At 42.2% G+C, this 18,492-nt stretch overlaps 2 protein-coding genes across 12 annotated transcripts in view; one reads left to right on the top strand and one right to left on the bottom strand.

Annotated features, from left to right (window-relative positions):
* The window catches only part of CDC27 (cell division cycle 27), a 58,774-nt gene extending 56,023 nt beyond the window's left edge, over positions 1 to 2,751 (bottom strand). For 5 of the 11 annotated variants that reach the window (XR_004486462.2, XM_033438963.2, XM_033438962.2 and 2 more), the window contains exon 1: positions 2,595 to 2,734. Coding sequence is in view for 8 of the 11 variants with exons in the window: in XM_033438963.2 (XP_033294854.1) it covers positions 2,595 to 2,621 (27 nt within the window). In the remaining 3 variants the exon portion in view is untranslated. Of the gene's footprint in view, positions 1 to 2,594 lie in introns of all 11 variants that reach the window. The other 6 variants (XM_004275674.4, XM_033438965.2, XM_012535036.3 and 3 more) reach the window with 3 other exon arrangements.
* Positions 2,741 to 18,492, top strand: part of MYL4 (myosin light chain 4) — a 30,074-nt gene continuing 14,322 nt past the window's right edge. Inside the window, exon 1 of the mRNA XM_049701667.1 lies at positions 2,741 to 3,100. Coding sequence (XP_049557624.1) covers positions 3,078 to 3,100 — 23 coding nt within the window. The 5' untranslated portion in view covers positions 2,741 to 3,077. The remainder of the gene's footprint in view (positions 3,101 to 18,492) is intronic.

Raw genomic sequence — 18,492 nt, 5'->3', positions numbered from 1 at the left:
CGGGGGGTGGTGGGAATCATCTAACACAATTTTCCTGAATACACTACCTTCAATTCTATTACTTGAAAATGGTACCTTATGAATCCACGTTAGATGCTGTCCCTGTTCATCTTATCCCAAGCCAAAAGTATTCCTTCACTATCTAATAATCTCTAAAACAATATTATATGTGTAAAGCACCCACTTACTATACTGCTTACTAAGGTGATTTTTACAACTTCATCCAACACTTCTGTGATGTCCTACCCCCAGGAATAATTGATAAATCTACATAAAATGTCTTTTTAAAAATCAATTTCATCAGGTGAATTTTATAAACATGCAAATTAGCATGGATTCAAGTCACTTAGGCTAGTGTGTCTTCCCTAAATAGTTATTTTAAAAATAAAATAATTGACAGAATTTCTGCCTCATAATAGGAGAGATTTTTTGCAAAGACTCAAAGTAACAATTTCCTATAAGAGATAATTTGGAGCACTTATATTTAGGCTTATGTGACATATCAACCTGGGTATTCCATGTTAAAACTTTAAAAAAAGAAAAAGCAAAAAACAGTTGCTCATCTTTTCTCTCAACTTTTTCCTATGCCTAGTAATACCTCAAACCCTGAGGCATCCCTAGAAACGAAACGCTTTTTCAACTTACTCTCATTCCTCTACAAATACATGCAATCGCTTATCATAGTTTAAAAAAAAAAAGTATCTTATTTAGTTGTTCTATTTTTATTTTCTTCCTTACTCTTCTTTCCTGTTTTCAGCACTATCCCTGATCAGTTTATCTTTATCATCGTAGCCAAAGTTGCTTGTTCCTCCTACTGCTCCAGATCCCTTCTTGAATGACTTCTTATCCTAAAAATTATAACCAAAATTCTCACCTAGCTATATCCTAAAACTTCTTACCTCTGTCCCCAAATCTAATAAACAAAGGTAGTGTGCGTGGGGGGGGGGGGGGAGACAAATTTGACTCTTAAGCCTTAAAAATACCTAAATGCATTACTGCTAAGAGTACTTTAAGGAAAAAGAGAAAACCTGATGGGTACTATCAAGGAGTTGGCTACATGTTTCTTTTCTTCTCCATGTTTTTATGCAAGTTGAAATTGTTATTAAAAAGTGGTTATAGGCTAGCAATAAAACTAGTTTATCATTTTAGAAGCTGTACCTATAGGGCAAATGTATCATTAATTATTAAGACAAAATAACAAAAATATGAAACAGAAATTAAACAACTTGAGTGATCTGCTTATCCATTTAAGAGTATAGATAGCAACTTCTAATTTCATGTTAGGCCTCAAAAAAAAAAAAATCTTAAAAAGAGACTCTTCACTAGTAAGAGAAATTTGAATGGAAAGAAATAGCTTTGAAAGCACCAGTATAATGTACAAACAGGTAAACTTCCTAAGACAGAATCCCACATTACATTAATTAAAAAACGAATAGCTGCTATATGTAAAGAGCTGGAGAAGGAGCCAACTAGGAGAAGTTGATATTTCATCCTGTGAAGAAAAATTAAGGAAATATGGAAGGAGTGATGTATTAAAATATTTACTATTTGACATCACAGGTCTTTAAGGGCAATATGAAGCAATTTCTAAAATCGGTTTGCTTTATAACTTCAAAATAAAGAAAGCCCATGACTCAATGACAGCAGTTGATAGAGGTCAACTCTTCTAATTAAGTCAAAGATCACAGGATAGGGTGAAAGTCTCACAGACCTGGTCCATCACCAAGGGACAAAAGATTCAGTTTCTTCAGATGGCGGGGGGGAAATGACTTGGCACTGCTTCACACACTTAAAAATCCAATAGTGTTTCTTCCATGCCAACAGAGCACTGTGCGTCAAAGCATACCTTGGTGTGGTATGGATGGAAAAACCATCATTTGTCTTTCATTTTCTGAACGCCTTGTAAACAGGCACAATAAAACACTCCTCATCCCCCTCACAGGTCATGGAAAAAATCCAATTTGCCGTTTCCACCCTCTCCCCTTGTATAGGTGCTTGCGCCTCGGCACTGGGCCTCGGGGCTCTCTTCGCAGATCATTGTCCAGAGGGAAATTTACTGAGCGAGAAAAACAACGTGGACTATAAAGTCTGTTACCAAAATAGAAATTAGTATTAAAAACACCGATCCTACCCTCCCTCCACCCTCTCACAGAAAACAAAAACAAAACCAACACTCGTCCTGCAAACTTGCCCCACCGTTATGAAGATCGTACAAGCGCTGATCAAACGTGCCTCCCAAACATCCTTAGGCAAGAGAGCACCTGGGGCGAGTTGTCGGCCCCTCATCCCTCACGCCGGCCGGGGCCCAGCCGCTGGGCTGACAGGAGGGGCTCACCGGACGCTGGCCCAGGGAGATATGAGGTATTATTGCCGAACTCCGCTCACACCAAGGGGAAGAAGTAACGTAGGGCCAGAGGTAACACGGCTGAGGTTGCGGGCAAGGCCTCGGAACTAACGAGAAGACAGGCAGGAGCCGGCGTGAGGGTAGGCGGGAGAAGCAGCTGGGCCTAGGCCGCACCAGGCCGCGGAGTGGCCATACGCTGCTTCTCGACCGAGGCCGAGAGCCAAGCCTCAGAGAAGACGGTTACCATTACCTGGACAGGTTCCTGCAGCACCGTCATCCTGGAGGCTCAGGCCCACTTTCTGCAGTGCCTCAGGCCCCCCCCGTAGCGGCTCCGGCCCGGCCAGCCCCGGCTCATTTAAACTCACCAGCAACCGTTACCGGGGGATGGGGGAAGCCGAGCGTTTGCCGAGCACCTCCGAGCGGGACACGGAAAAACCCGAAGTGGAGAGACCCGCGCGGGAGCCAGACGAAAAGGCCCGAAGGAGACCGGAAATACCCGAGGTGAATCAGCGGAGGAGGAGACCGTTGCCGGAAGTTGTCGAGGACTACCGGAGACTACCGAGTGTGATCCAGAGCGTAGGTTCCTCTTCTCGGCCACGCCTTCCTTCACGCACGCCACGCCCCATCGGCCACCCAAGGCTGGGGCACGCCTCATCGACAACCAATAGGCTGGGCGTGGCGTGCGGGAGTCCGCTGGGAGCCTTACGTGGCCGGGCCGAGGTCTCGGTTCGCCATGCAACCTTGCTGGATTAATTGGTGCGTGGTAGATTAAGCAAAGAGTTAAACTCGAGAGTTTGGGGCTGACTTTAATTAATCAAGAAGTATCTGTCTGTTGAGTTTAGGTCGTTCATCCATTCCAGAACTACCTATTCATGGCTCAAAGGGAAATAGGAAATTGGAAAGATTGCCATTCTTCAAAGATTTAGTATGACCTCTGTCCTGAAAGAGATTACGGTCTGTTTAACGAAAAGTAATGTAACAAAGAATGCTACATTATGTGGTGCTCATTATAAGTGACATAAAAATTCAGAGGAAAGGGAAATTAATTAGCATTGAGATGAAGAAAGTTTCAGACTTCAACTGGATTTTGAAGGGTGGGTAGACTTAGAAGAAATGAAAGGAGAAAGTGAAAGGATGCAAAATGAGATCAATCTGGTAAGAGTTAAAACATTAACTGGAAATGAGTATTTAGGTGGCCAGATCATGGAAAATCTCAGGAGAGCAGAAATTTTTATTCTTGTTAAGAGAGGCGTTGTGGTGTGTTGGGAAATCCGGAGGTTGGATTTGAATTTTATCTCTGGCACTAACTTAGCTTTAGGTCCTTAGGCAAGTCACAATCTCTCTGAACTTCTATTTCCTTAGTCTGAAAAAACACCGTTAAGAGAACTACGTGCATTAATGTATGTGACTGTGTCTAACACACATAAGAGGCTCTCAGATTTCCTTCTTGCTCCCCCTACCCCCGAAATGTGTGAACAGGGAACTATTAAAATTTTGGTTTTTGGTAGATGAGAAAAACAGTCTCTGCAATATTTTTTTAATTGAAGAATAGTTGATTTACAATATCATGTTGGTTTCAGGTGTACAGCAAAGTGATTCAGATATATTTTCTTTTTTCAGATTATTTTTCCACTATAGGTTATTACAGGATACTGAATATAGGTCCCTGTGATATACAGTAAATCCTTGTTGCTTATTTTGTGTATAGTAGTTTGTATCTACTAATCCCACACACCTAATTTCTCCCTCTCTTCCTCCCTTTCCCCTTTGGTAACCATATGGTTGAAGAAAACAGTTTTTAAAGGTTGCTGTCCTAATGAGGACATCTCTAGGGTAGATGTGGGACTCAATGGTATATTCCATTTGTGTGGAAATTTCCCTTTCTGGTTCTCACATTTTATGCAGATAAAATCAGATTAGAATGGGTCACTCCCTTCCTTTGGGTGATGTTGCAGGGGAGTGTTTTGTTTTGTTTTAAACACCAGTTGACAGAGCTATAACCTTTACCACCAGCCATCTCTAGTCACTGCTTGTGTACTTATAGCCCCATAAAGGGTAGGTGCTAAGGTGATTTTATGCTGCCATATGCCCTGTTCTGTTAGCAGGATTATGCTGGATGAATTAGAGTGGAAATAGAGTTCTACACTGTCCAGTGTGGTAGCCACTAGCTACAGTTTAAATTCAAGTGAAATTAAAAATGAAGCTCTTCAGATGCCCTAGCCACATTCTGAGGACTCAATACACATATGTGGCTAGCGACTCCCATACTGGATAGCATAGATACAGAATATTACCATCGTTGGCTTGATTAGGGCTGGAAGATCCAAGATGGCTTCACTCACATGTTTGGGGCCTTGGTGCTGGCTGTTGGCTGAGCCCCTCATTTCTCCTCCACATGACCTCTCATCAGTCAGTAGTCTAATCCTAGCTTCTTGACTTGGCGGCTGGCAACCAAGAAGGCAAAAACGGACGCAGTGAGACCCCTTAAGGCCTAGGTCTGTAAGTCAAACCCCATCACTTCTTATTGGTCAGATTAAGACACAGGGCCAGCCTGTGTCTCAACAGGAGGAGATGGGAGGAATGGCAAAGTGACACTGCAAAAGGCTTGTGCCATGGGAGGGATTGACCATCTTTGAGATGAGAGACTGGCAGTGGGAATGGAAAGACAGGGGTGGGTAAGCGATATTACTCTTAAAATGTGATGTTTTAACTGAACACAGCACTCCAGATTTAGTCAAATGAATTCAGAAGGCAATAGGACTATTGCTTTTACTATCTGGATGACTTCTATTAAAGTGGACTAAAGTTGTATGTGCATAACAGTCACATGACTGCTCATGCTAAGCTTTTTGTTATTTTACACACATAGCGCTGTTTCACACAACATGCTGCTGTGTCTTGTACCTGTGCATTTGATTCTTGTAAATTTAAATGTAGGAACTCACAACACAGGATATATAAAGATGATATTTTTTGTGTAAAAATGTGTGTCTAGGCTCAGCATTTAAAGACTCTGTGATGCTTAGCACTCTGGCTCTTAAGCTTAGAATTTGCCTAAAATTCACCCCCACCCCCCTGCCCTCTTTTTCTTTTTTCTAATAAAGAGCATCTCTTTTCTGACCATTGTTCACTGGGCTAACACATCTGTTGTGGTTTTGTGCCCATTCAGACCCCATTGTTTGAAGTTGTGCTTTGATGGACTCTTTTAGAGCATTTTTACTTCCTTTTCTGTTCCTGATTGACCTACTTAAACTCACTGTCCAGCAACCACTTGAGCATCCTGCCATCACCCATTATCAACATATCTTTAGCTGGCAAGTGGAGTTAGGTTACAATAAGCATTATTCCAAACATGATAAATTATCCTTTTCCTTAGCCTGCCTCTTGGTCTGTTTCATATTCAATCAGATTTGGAAACCAGGGTTTAGGGAACTATTCAAGAAACTAGACATGGTATCATTGGCAAGGTGCAGGCCCACTGGTATAGCCAGAGCAAGCTTACTCTTCTGAATTCCTTCAGTCCTCCTTATCTGTACGCTTCTCTTGTCCCTGTTGTACGCTGCCTCTTATCCACTTTGTACTACCTGACCGTGAAGCTTCCCCCACCATCTTCGCTTCTCTCTCTTCAAGTCACCCCCTTCCTTTGGCATCTCTGATCACACAGTCTCCTGGTTTTCCTCCTACTGCTCTGTTCTTTATCAGTTTCCTTTACAGAACCCCTAACATTAGAATGCTTCAGGGGTCAGTTCTAGGCCTTCTCATCTTACACCTTCTTCTTAGGCAAACTCTTTCATTCTCATGGCCTCAATTTTTTATCTAAAATTGTTCCAAAATCTGTATCTCCAGCCAGACTCTTTTTAGAACTCCAGACCTAAATGCCTAGCTGTCAACTGGATGTCTCACAAATACTTTGTTCAGAATGGAACTCCTCGTTCCTCATACTTGAAATATTACCTTACTTGAAATATTACCTATCCCAGTTTCTCCATCGTCCAAACCTGAAACCACTCTCTTTTTTTAGCCCTAACATCCAGTCTCAGAGCCCTACTAATTTTACCTCCTAAATAGACACCTTCATGTCTCTTCCTGCCTCAAGTCTCACCTACCTCCAAAAACAAGTTTAATCATGTCAGGACCCCCCTCGCTAAGCCTCCCCACTGTTGACCTAAAACAAATAGACTGGGACTTCCCTGGTGGCGCAGTGGTTAAGAATCCGCCTGCCAATGCAGGGGACAGATTTGAGCCCTGGTCTGGGCAGATCCCACATGCCGTGGAGCAACTAAGCCCGTGCGCCACAACTACTGAGCCTGAGCTCTAGAGCCCGCAAGCCCCAGCTATTGAGCCTATGTGCCACAATTACTGAAGCCGGTGCGCCTAGAGCCTGCGCTCCGCAACGAGAAGCCACCACAATGAGAAACCCACGAACCGCAACAAAGAGTAGCCCCCGCTCTCTGCAACTAGAGAAAGCCTGCACACAGCTATGAGGACCCAATGCAGCCAAAATATAAATAAATTAATTAATTAATAAAAATAGACTAACAGTTATTTCTTCAGCAAAAAAATGTTTTTTGGGGGATCAGCAAAGTTCAATTCAGGATCTGCAACTATGGTGAGCCATGTGAAAGTCCCCAACAAAAATGGAGAAGAACTCTTTTATAGAGGGGAAAAGGAAGTCAGGAGGGCTATAGTAAACAAAAAGTCCATGGCTCTTCCTTGGCTGAGTTGTGACAGTCTCTCATTGGCTGAGCTCTTGCCAGGAAAGAAGAGGAAGTCTTTCTTCTTCCTGTTGGGCTCTGCTATTGCTCTCACGCCCTCTTCTGGTCTCCCAACTCCATTTTAATTGAAGTTTCAGTTTATTAACTTTTTACATGCCCCAATTTAGGATTTCCCATTGTTCTCAGGAAATAGTCCAAACCCTTTAACTAGTCTTACAAGGCTGTCCAAGGTCTAGTCTCTGCCTCCTCATTCAGCCTTAAGTCGCCTGTCTCCCTCTTATACTATATATTCCAGTGAAGGGGATCAGAAAATGCCACTTTGGCATGAGGATTATTTTGAACTGAAAGCAATTAAGACAGCAAACATAAATCTTTTTGCCCTCCCCCTATCTGCCTAAAAGCATGACATAAATTCCCCTTTGTGAAGGTGTATCCCCTCCCCTCTCCTGTAAAAGGAGCAGGAAAACAACCATTATCACTGGAGACAGAGGGTTGGCACCGAGCTGGGTCTGCACCAAAAACCCTTACTAAAATAACCTTTATCTTCCATTCATTTCCCCATCTATTTACCTTTCTACAATTTACCACCCCTAGAGGCCCAAACCCTGTTTCTTTGTCTTGTTACTTCTCCACAAATATATTGCCCTTTGCTAAGATGATAGGTAGGCCCCAAATTCTAACCACCTCTTCGAGTCACTTATCACTGAATTCGCTCATGTGTATGCATGTTGCACGTGTAAATAAAATGTTGATTTTTTTTTTTTTTTTTTTTTTTTTGCGGTACGCGGGCCTCTCACTGTTGTGGCCTCTCCCGTTGCGGAGCACAGGCTCTGGACGCACAGGCTCAGCGGCCATGGCTCGCGGGCCCAGCCGCTCCGCGGCATGTGGGATCTTCCCGGACCCGGGCACGAACCCATGTCCCCTGCATCAGCAGTTGGACTCTCAACCACTGCGCCACCAGGGAAGCCCTAAAATGTTGTTTTTAAAAATTCTGTTAACCCATCTTTTGTCAGTTTAATCTGCAGGGCCCCAGATCCTGAAAATAAGAGGATAGAGGGAAAAGGTTTTTTTCTCTCCCCTACACCAGCTACATGGAACTTTTTGACCCACTTTCTTGCCCCAGTCTTTGTATATACTGCTCTCTCTGTCCAGAACACTCTAATTCCACTCTTCACTTGGCTATCTCTGCCCATCCTCCAAATATACTTCTTTAGTTTTTTTTATACTTCTTTAGATTTTTTCTGATGTATTGGAACACAGGGATAGGTTGCCTATCCCTGCTACTGCTCGAGTGCTAACATACTTGTCATTATTCTTATTGCCCTTTACTGTGATTACTTCCTATCTAGCCTGTAAGCTCCATGATAGAAGCCTTGTTTGCCTGTTGCAGGATGTATTCTCCACCCTTAATACAGTATCTGGTACAGGCATACCTTGCAGATATTGTGAGTTGTATTCAAGACCATCACAATAAAGCAAATAGCAAAACACAGCAAGTCACACGAATTTTTTGTCTTCCCAGTGCTTATAAAAGTTATGTTTATAGTGTACTGTAGTCTATTAAGTGTGCAATAGTATTATGTCTAAAAAAGTGTACATACCTTAGTTTAAAAATACTTCAGCAATTAATAGTAGTAACATCAAAGATCACTGGACACAGATCACTGTAACAAATATAATAATAATGAAAAAGTTTGAAATATTGTGAGAATTACCAAAATGTGACACAGAGACACAAAGTGAGCAAATGCTGTTGGAAAGATAGTGCCAATAGATTTGCTTGATGCAGGGTTACCACAACCTTCAATTTGTAGAAGGTTACAAAGCAAAATGTAATCAAACAAGGTATGCCTGTACATGATGGGTATTCATTCTTATTTGTTTAATGAATGGAGTAAACTCATTCTGTTCCTATTATTATTTAAAAAAAAATTTTATTGGGGTATAGTTGCTTTACAATGTTGTGTTAGTTTTTGCTGTACAACAAAGTGAATCAGTTATATATATATATATATCCATATCTGTATCTATATCTATATATAGATATCCACTCTTTTTTAAGATTTCCTTCCCATTTAGGTCACCACAGAGCATTGAGTAGAGTTCCCTGTGCTATACCTGTTCCTATTATTATTTTTTGTTTATTGATTGATGTTATATACTGAATATTTGTGTTCCCCTCCCCTCCCAATTCATATGTTGAAGCCCTAACCCCCAGTGTGGCTGTATTTGCAGATGGAGCCTCTAAGGTTAATGAGATCATAAGGGTGGAGCCCTGATCTAATAGGATTAGTGTCCTTATAGGAAGAGACACCAGAGAGCTCACTCTCTTTCTCTACTGCCCTCCCTTGTGCATGCACATCACCATGGAAATGTCATATGAGGGCATGACGAGAAGGCAGTCAACTACAAGATAGGAAGAGAGCTCTTACCAGAAACCAAATTTGCTAGCATCTTGATCATGAACTTCTAGCCTCCAAACTATGAGAAAATAAATTTCTGTTGTTTAAGGCACCCAGTCTGTGGTATTTTGTTATAGCATCCTGAGCAGACTAATACAATTGGTTATTCTATTTATGTCTTGTCTCGCTAAGGGAAGGCCAAGTCTTATATTTCTCCATACTGTTATTTGAAAAGCATTACATATTTAGTAGATGTTTAAAAAATATTGACTGAGTGATTAAAGTGTAAGCCTTGACAAATATTACTTCTTCTTCCTAAAGTACTTTTCCCTTTCTCTTTAACTGGTTAAATTCTACTCATCCTTCAGGCCTCAGCCTTAATATCACCTCCTCAGAATATTCCATGTGCTACCTAATCTAAATTATTAGCTTCATCCTATCTTTTTCTTTTTTTATAAAATTGAAGTATAGTTGATTTACAATGTTGCATTAGTTTCAGGTGTACAGCAAAGAGATTCATATATATATATATCTTTCCAGATCCTTTTTTTTAACTGTTTCTTTTTTTATATATAAATTTATTTATTTTATTTATTTATTTTTGGCTGCATTGGGTCTTGGTTGCTGTGCGTAGGCTTTCTCTAGTTGTGGTGAGCGGGGGCTACTCTTTGTTGTGGTACGCGGTCTTCTCATTGTGGTGGCTTCTCTTGTTGCAGAGCCTGGACTCTAGGTGTGCGGGCTTCAGTAGCTGTGGCTCGCGGGCTCTAGAGCTCAGGCTCAGTAGTTGTGGCGCATGGACTTAGTTACTCCTCAGCATGTGGGATCTTCCTGGACCAGGGCTTGGACCTGTGTCCCCTGCATTGGCAGGTGGATTCTTAACCACTGCACCACCAGGGAAGCCCTTTCCAGATTCTTTTCCATCATAGGTTATTGTAAGATAATGAATATAGTTCCCTGTGCTATACAGTAAATTCTTGTTGTTTGTCTATTTTATATATAGTAGTGTGTATCTGTTAATCCCATACTCCCAATTTATCCCTTCCCTCCTCTTTCACTTTTGATAACCATAAATTTGTTTTCTACACCTTGTGAGTCTGTTTCTATTTTGTAAATAAATTCATCTGTATTATTTTTTAGGTTCCACATATAAGTGATATCATATAATATTTGTCTCTCTGGGTTACTTCACTTAGTATCCTCTAGGTCCATCCATGGTGCTGCAAATGGTAATATTTCATTCTTTTTTATGGCCAAGTAATATTCCTTTATATATATTATATATATATACATATACACACATATCTTTTTATCCATTCATCTGTTGATGGACACTTAAGTAGGGTCCATGTCTTGGCTATTGTAAATAGTGCTGCTATGAACACTGGGGTGCATGTATCTTTTCGAATTAGCTCCATCCTATTGTTCTCTCTCACAGAGTCGTCATTCTTTTCCTTCATAGTATGTATGGTAATTTTAATTATATTTGTTTACTGTAAGTTCCTTGTAGGCAGGGACTTTGACTCTCCATGATATCACCACCACCTAGCACAGTGCCCTGTACAAATATGAAGGGATATTAAAATATTATAAATCTACAAACATTTTTGGAATATCTGAGGATTGAATGACCACTTAGCTTATCTCTTATTGGTCATAACCTGATGCTTTTTTGACTCCCCTCTCTGGACCCAGAGAACATGCTGGCCTTGCCTACACGTCCTGAGGGATTTAAAGTCTAGGCAGTGTCTGAAGTGTTGAGGCTAATCAGAAGATGCATCTTGGCTAGGAGGGCTATGCAGACTCAAAGGGAAAGAGATCAACGGTAAGCAAATTAGGTTGTTTGGAGCGGAGGCTGTATAAACTTGGTTGAAATGATGGTGTTGGGGACAGTTGATAAGCTTTGGGTTCCAGGCTGATGACTTTAGACTGATAAAATAGACCAAGGGAGCTGCTGCTGGTGATTGAGCTGGGGAGTGACCTCATGAGAATGGAATGTGAGAAAGATTATGCTAACAGCTGAGGATTGTGTGAATTGGAGGAGAGAGTAGGGACCAGGAATACAGCAGAGAGGCTGCTAGGGAGTCTAGGCAGCTCTGAATTTCTATTATGATAGGATCCTAGATGGTTGAATCTGAAAAAAAGATGGAAAATGGAAATGGTTCTGAATTACTCATTTATAGTGAGAAATATTCTTATCCAATTCCTTCTCCTGAGGGCATTAAGATTCTAACCGGAAGGCAGCTTGGTGACTATAGACTTCAAACCAAAAGAGCTAATTGAATGATCTTACTGGCTATTATCTACTTATCCTCAGAAGGGACATATATGTCTGATTGCTAGAGAAAAAAATATCTGTATCACTTGGAGAGGACACCAACCAAATAATAGATTCTTTATTTCTCCCTTTTCTAGTTTCTAGAGAGACTTTCATTGTTCTCTAAATAAATTGCACAACAATGGATTAAACACAGACTTGATTTATTCCAGTCTTGAGTAGACACCATAGTGGTCTTAAATAGACTTTGTTATTATTCTTGGTCTGTTTTTGTGTCACAAATATTTGATTTGGGAGATAGGTGATAAGCTAGGTTTAAAACATACTGAGTTTGAAGTGCCTCAGGTGAGAAATGTCCAAAGGTCAATTGAAAATGTGAAGCTTGAACAATTTAAGAAAGAAGCTGGCACTGGAGATATAGATTTTTCGGGTAGAACTAAATGCTTTCTTTTTGGGGTTATGTTATACCTTGTAAAACCTTTGTGAGACTATTTATCATTATATTAAAACTCTGTTTATATATCTGCATCCTCCACACCAGACAGTGAGCTCCTTGGGGCCAGCGGAGGCCTCTCACTCATCTTAGTAAACGTACCTGCACACTGTGGGTGCTCATTAGGTGTTAGTCGAATGAGTGAATGAGAGTAATGTAGATAAAGGAGATAAAGGAGAGGAGGGTCAGTGACATCTTTGGTGTTGTAAGTACAGCAGAGAAGGCCTAGAGATATCTAAGACCACAGATGTAGCCGCAGACAAGTTACCAATGGAGTGTTAGGGGGGCAGTCAGAATTCAAGAAGTAAAAGAAGAAGCTGGTGGAAAGGGAAACCGAGAAAAGAGAATCATCTCTAGCATTGAAAGCACATCCCCAAATGCTGAGAACAAGTGCCTGCTAGGAGTTTGAATCACCTCCTCCTTACTGAGAGCCATCCATGCTGTAGGCACCAGGCCAGCTCTTTCATTGATGCCTTCTTGCTTCCATGCTCCCTTGGGTGCCAGGCCTCTCCCAGAGGGAACCCCTATCAGCAATTCCAGCTCCCACTGTCGCCTTAGTGTCCTGGGTTCTTGTCCCAGGTCTGCCGTGACTCACAGTGTGACCTCGGGCAAGTCACCCCCTTTTCTCTGGGTCTCTAAAGCCCCTTGCAGCTGTCAGGATGTCTGGGAGAATGCAGTTTGGATGACTGGTGAGGATTCCAACTTGCTCTCTGCTGCTTTTCATCTGTAAATCGCTTTGCCAAACACCAGCTGTCCTGCGCTCTGTTTTCGGTCCTCAGGCGGACTCTAACCCACCTGTCATTGGGCCCCTGCAGCATCCTCCTCCCACAGTTCAGTTCGCAGATATGTCACCAGGCGGCACTGCTTTGATCTCAGCACAGAAAATAGCTTCAACCATTTAGGCTGACTGTTGAGTGATGAGGCCAAGCATATGTAGCACTCTCCACCTGAACTAAAACAGCCAAGGAAACGAAGTTTGAGGACACGATTTAAGTGCTCTGAGAGCTGGTGCTACCATGGTCTTTGAAATTTTGATTTTAGACACCTTTCTACTTCTTTTCTGCCTTTACCTTGGGTGCTCTGGGCCTTAAGGGTCTCAAACTTCAGGTGACTCATTGCTTTTTTCCTCCTTCCTTGGTGGCAAGGAATCTTAGATACAGAGGACTGGGTTAAACACTCTACTTGATTTATAGCCTTCTTTCATCAATGGTTCATGCAAGGCCTCTCTTGTTTAATTGTTTATTTATTCCCTTTAATCTCATTACCCTTCCCATCTAAACAACGCTCAACATTACAACGTTAGGCAACCATCAGATATTTTTAATGAGTATTTCTTTTGTTTGTATGTGTTCTTTTGTGTGTATGTGTGTGTGTTCTTTTGTATGTGTTCTTGAATAACAGGTAATGTTTCTAGTATGCATGTATTTTAAGATTTTTAATATATTTTATTCCACCTAATGTACCCAAAATGTTATTTCAAGATGTAATCAATAAAAAATTACTAATGAGATATATTACATTCTGTTTTTTATTTGGTCCTAAGTCTTCAAAATCCAGTGTGTGTTTTACTCTTATAGCATTATCTCAATTTGAATGCTAAATTTTCATCATAAATATTTGATCTGTATTTAGATTTCATAAAATTCACAGTTGAAAAGTAGATTCATGTATATGAGTTGTTCCAAACATACTTTAAAATTTTCCAGTAACTGAATCAAATACCAAAAAAATCATTTTCTTTTAATATTTGCATCCAAATTGAAAAAATTGCTTCATTTTATTTTATTTTTTAACATCTTTATTGGAGTATAATTGCTTTACAATGGTGTGTTAGTTTCTGCTTTATAACAAAGTGAATCAGTTATACATATACATATGTTCCCATATCTCTTCCCTCTTGCGTCTCCCTCTCTCCCACCCTCCCTATCCCACCCCTCCAGGCGGTCACAAAGCACTGAGCTGATATCCCTGTGCTATAAATTGCTTCATTGATTTGACTTTGAAGCAAAAGCATGTCAGTTTCACAACTATGTGCAAGTTAAGTAAATTTACCAATTCTTGTGTCAATCAGAATTATTAACATGAAATTCAAAGAGATATTGCATAAATTGGAAAGCAACTCTAAGATTTATTAACACCAGCAAAACATTTAAACTTTTTTGTCATTTTTGCGGCCAAGTTACATAGGACTGTTGATTACAATTAAAATATCCTGTGTGTTTATGTTAGAAAAATGTGTATTGATTTGCATTATAAGAAGTTTCAATTTTACCATAAATTCTTGTACCTATCCAGCTAAGTGGCAAAGAAGCATTTTCTTTCCTTGGAGCTTCAATTTTAGCTTGTTCATATACAATATGATATCAGTGAGATTGTATGCATATATTTTTAATTTATAGAAATATTATCGTGGCTTATACCTCATTCAATTTCTTACTTATCACTATGTTTCTTCTGTGTATGCATCTAAGCCTTTGCTTCTAACTGCTACACACTCTTTCATGGTACATGGTGCATCTTACCCAGGCATTCACAGTGATGGAGACCCAGATTGCTTCCAACTCCTGCTACCACAAATCATGCTGCAGACATCCTGTTCACGTACCTTATGAATTCATGTGAGATTTCTTTCAGATGTATACTTAGTTTGATTGCCCTTCTAAATCACAAAGCAGTACTCCTTCTATCCCCCATATTTCTTAGCTTTTCTTTTTTTTCTTTTCTTTTTTTTTTGCGGTACGGGGGCCTCTCACTGTTGTGGCCTTTCCTGTTGTGGAGCACAGGCTCCAGACGCGCAGGCTCAGCGGCCATGGCTCACGGTCCCAGCCACTCCGCGGCATGTGGGATCTTCCTGGACTGGGGCACAAACCTGCGTCCCCTGCATCGGCAGGTGGACTCTCAACCACTATGCCACCAGGGAAGCCCAGCTTTTCTATTTTTTCTTTATTATTATTATTTTTTGGTTGCATCAGGTCTTAGTTGCAGCATGAGGGGTCTTTGTTGAGGTGTGCAGGATCTTTCATTGTGGTGCGGGCTTTTCACTGTGGTGCGCAGGCTTCTCTCTAGTTGTGCCATGTGGGGTTTTTTTCTCTCTCTAGTTGTGGCGTGAGGGCTCCAGAGTGCATGGGCTCTTTAGTTTGCAGCACGTGGGCTCTCTTGTTGAGGAGCACGAGCTCAGTAGTCGTGGCACACGGGCTTAGTTGCCACGTGGCATGTGGGATCTTAGTTCCCCGACCGGGGATCGAACACATGTCCCCTGCATTGGAAAGAAAATTCTTTACCATTGGACCACCAGGGAAGTCCCAGCTTTTCTATTTCTTTGCCTTTCTTTTTTCCTTCCTGGAGACATTCTCTTTTGTCTTTCAATTCCCTAATATGTTTCCCAGCTGTGTCCAGTTTGCTACTTTTCATATCTATTGTGTGCTCTATTTTAGTTATTTTTATACCTAACATATTGCTTGTTTTACTAAAGTTGTTTTTCTTATTTCAACTATTTCTTTTTAAATTTATTTATTTATTTTTGGCTGCGCTGGGTCTTTGTTGCTGTGCACGGGCTTTCTCTAGTTGTGGCGAGTGGGGGCTACTCTTCATTGCAGTGCGCAGGCTTCTCATTGGGGTGGCTTCTCTTGCTGCGGAGCACAGGCTCTAGGTGCGTGGGCTTCAGTAGTTGTGGCACACGGGCTCAGTAGTTGTGGCTCGTGGGCTCCAGAGTGCAGGCTCAGCAGTTGTGGCGCTCGGGCTTAGTTGCTCCGTGGCCTGTGGGATCTTCCCGGACCAGGGATCGAACCCATGTTTGGCAGGCGGACCCTTAACCACTGTGCCACCAGGGAAGTCCCTCTTAATTTCAACTATTATAATTTTCTATATGTGATGTTTCTGTTTGGTTCTTCTTTATGTTTTCTTGTTCTGGTGTCGTATTGGTAATATGTTCATTTCTTTAAGCATGTTTATTAAGCTACTTTTAAAATCTTGGTCTATCTGTTGTCATCTTTCTACTTAAGGTACAATCTGTAATCAAGTGGGTTGTATCCATCTGAATTAGATGTGTTCCTCACCTGTCTTGTTATTTGGCCCACGGGCACATAGGTTGCTCTGTTCAACAATGTGTACCAGTGCCATTTAGCTTAGGGGGTGAGGGTCAGGGGTGAATGAGCCGTAAGACTGAGAACCTCAAGCACCAAAACTCCCAAGTCAGTCAGACCCAACCTCACTAAATAACTCCTCATGTCAAGGCTTCACCTTTTGTCCCCACCTCCCAAGGGAGAAGCAACCTTAGGGGAAGTACTTCTTAGATTGCAGTTCTCCTGCTATGAGAGTTTAGGGGGCGAGGAGGGGAAACAACTGTCCGAAGTTCGGTTTCCCCTCCTATTTTTTATTGGATCCTCACAAGCACAGTGTGTCTTCAGTGCCCTGATTACTCTTACCAGCACCTGGATCAGCAGTTTGAGTCAGGAAGGTGATGGCAGGCACATCACTGTTTGTTCTAAGACACTGGTGGAGGAAAAGACAGATGAGAACCCCAGAGATCCTCTTCTTTTTTATCATTCCACAGCCATGCCTGGCCACCTCCTGCCGTAAACCAAAGCCACCCCTTTACCACACACCACACCAGTTCAAAACAGGGCCCCCCTTCACCCAAGGGGTATCTCACAGTTTTCTTCATTTCTTGGTGTTTTCTGTTTATAATTCTTTCGTAGTTGCCCTTGGGAGAGGGAGCAGCAGTCACACTGGTTCAGTCAAGCTTAAGGATTTTGAGTACTTGCTTTGTGCTGGACACTACTCTAAGTGTAGCATCTGTATTAACTCATTTAATCCTTACAATCACCCTGTGAGGTTATATTAGCAGCCCCATTTTACAGACGGGAAAACTGAGACAGAAAGAAGTTTAACTAGCTTGCCTAACGGACAAATCAATCAGGACTCTAACCCAGAATTCTTAAGTCCTGAGTGGGCCCTCTTAACCTCTGCCTTGCGGCAGAGTCCTCTACAGAGACACATAAATGTAGTGTTGGCCAGGGCTTTGCCCCATGATGTCTAGCTTATGAGACACTGTCTGGAAGAGGCGGGGGGAGGTGACAAGAACAAAGCATTAACAGCCAGGCACACTGTCAGCATCATTTGATCCCAGGCAGGCAGGACACAGGCCCTACATGGTTAGAGGTGAAGGGAGGAGGATGTGTGAGTGTGTGGAAGCCCAGCCCAAAGGAGGGCTGATGTCAGTTCTCTTCTGTGCGTTTGTCCAGATTTGACATGTGGTGTAAGCTGATTGGTGTGAAATTCTGTTCTGCGTTTTCCATCTACTGAGTGTGAGGTTCTTCCAGTGGCAGCATTCAAGTGGCTGGAGCAGCTCTGGCTGGGGACCACTCGATGCCTCCCCAGAGGCAGTAGTTAGGCTACCAGTACCTGCTACTATGCTTGCCTCTTTACACTTCTGCCTCTTCCTTCTGTCTCTCTTCCTTTCCTTTGCTCTGATTGGTCAACCCTGCCCTAGGTCCTGTGAAGGGTACCCTAGGTGGGTGAAATTGCAAGGTGAAAGTCAGTGGCCGTGAAGCAGAATGAGGACCAGAAGAAAGTGAAAACTCTGACTCCAGTTCTTGGGGGTCTCATGAACTGTGGGCATCATGGGTTTTAGTATAACAAGGCTAGTGTCAGGTATCTTGATTCTCGACACAGCTCCTGGGAAACCACAGCTCCCCTCTAGTAGCTTCTGAAGTACCAGCCACTTCTTTAGCTGGGGCTGCTTAAAGAGAATCAGAAACTGATTTGAGGAGCATCTCCTCCCCCACTGAGGTTTCAGGCAGCCAGGTTCCTCGTCTGAGTGTCGCTGACAGGCAGGCTGCCGGGCCCCAGGGACCAGTTACATGCTTTCTGAGCCACAAATATTTCACACTGTGGGTACCCAGCTGCTGCCCTTCCCCTCCCCCATTCCCTTCCACCTCTTTCTCCTTCCTAAACCCACACCTTACAATCAAGTTAGCCACGGCCACCTTCCTCGTCCCTCCCTCCTGTGGGCCCCTCTCCTGGTGTTCCTTCCAGGAAACCTGAGACACCAGAGCACACCTCTAGCTTCCTCTGGCTCAGAAAACGAAGTGAAATTGCCAGCTATGATTGTTTACTATATGCCAGAGATGGTCTGTGGTGTCTAGCTAACATTACTTCATACAAATCTCACAACAACTTGAGAAGGAAATGTGTACTGTTAAAGGTCCTGAGGGTCCTGGGCCCAAGATTTAGAAATGGCAAAACCAGGATTCAGACCTATG

The sequence above is a fragment of the Orcinus orca genome, chromosome 19 (assembly GCF_937001465.1).
Source record: "Orcinus orca chromosome 19, mOrcOrc1.1, whole genome shotgun sequence".
NCBI lineage: Eukaryota > Metazoa > Chordata > Mammalia > Artiodactyla > Delphinidae > Orcinus > Orcinus orca.
The sequence above is the reverse complement of the archived record's forward strand: the minus strand, read 5'-3'. Positions and strand labels throughout refer to the sequence as shown.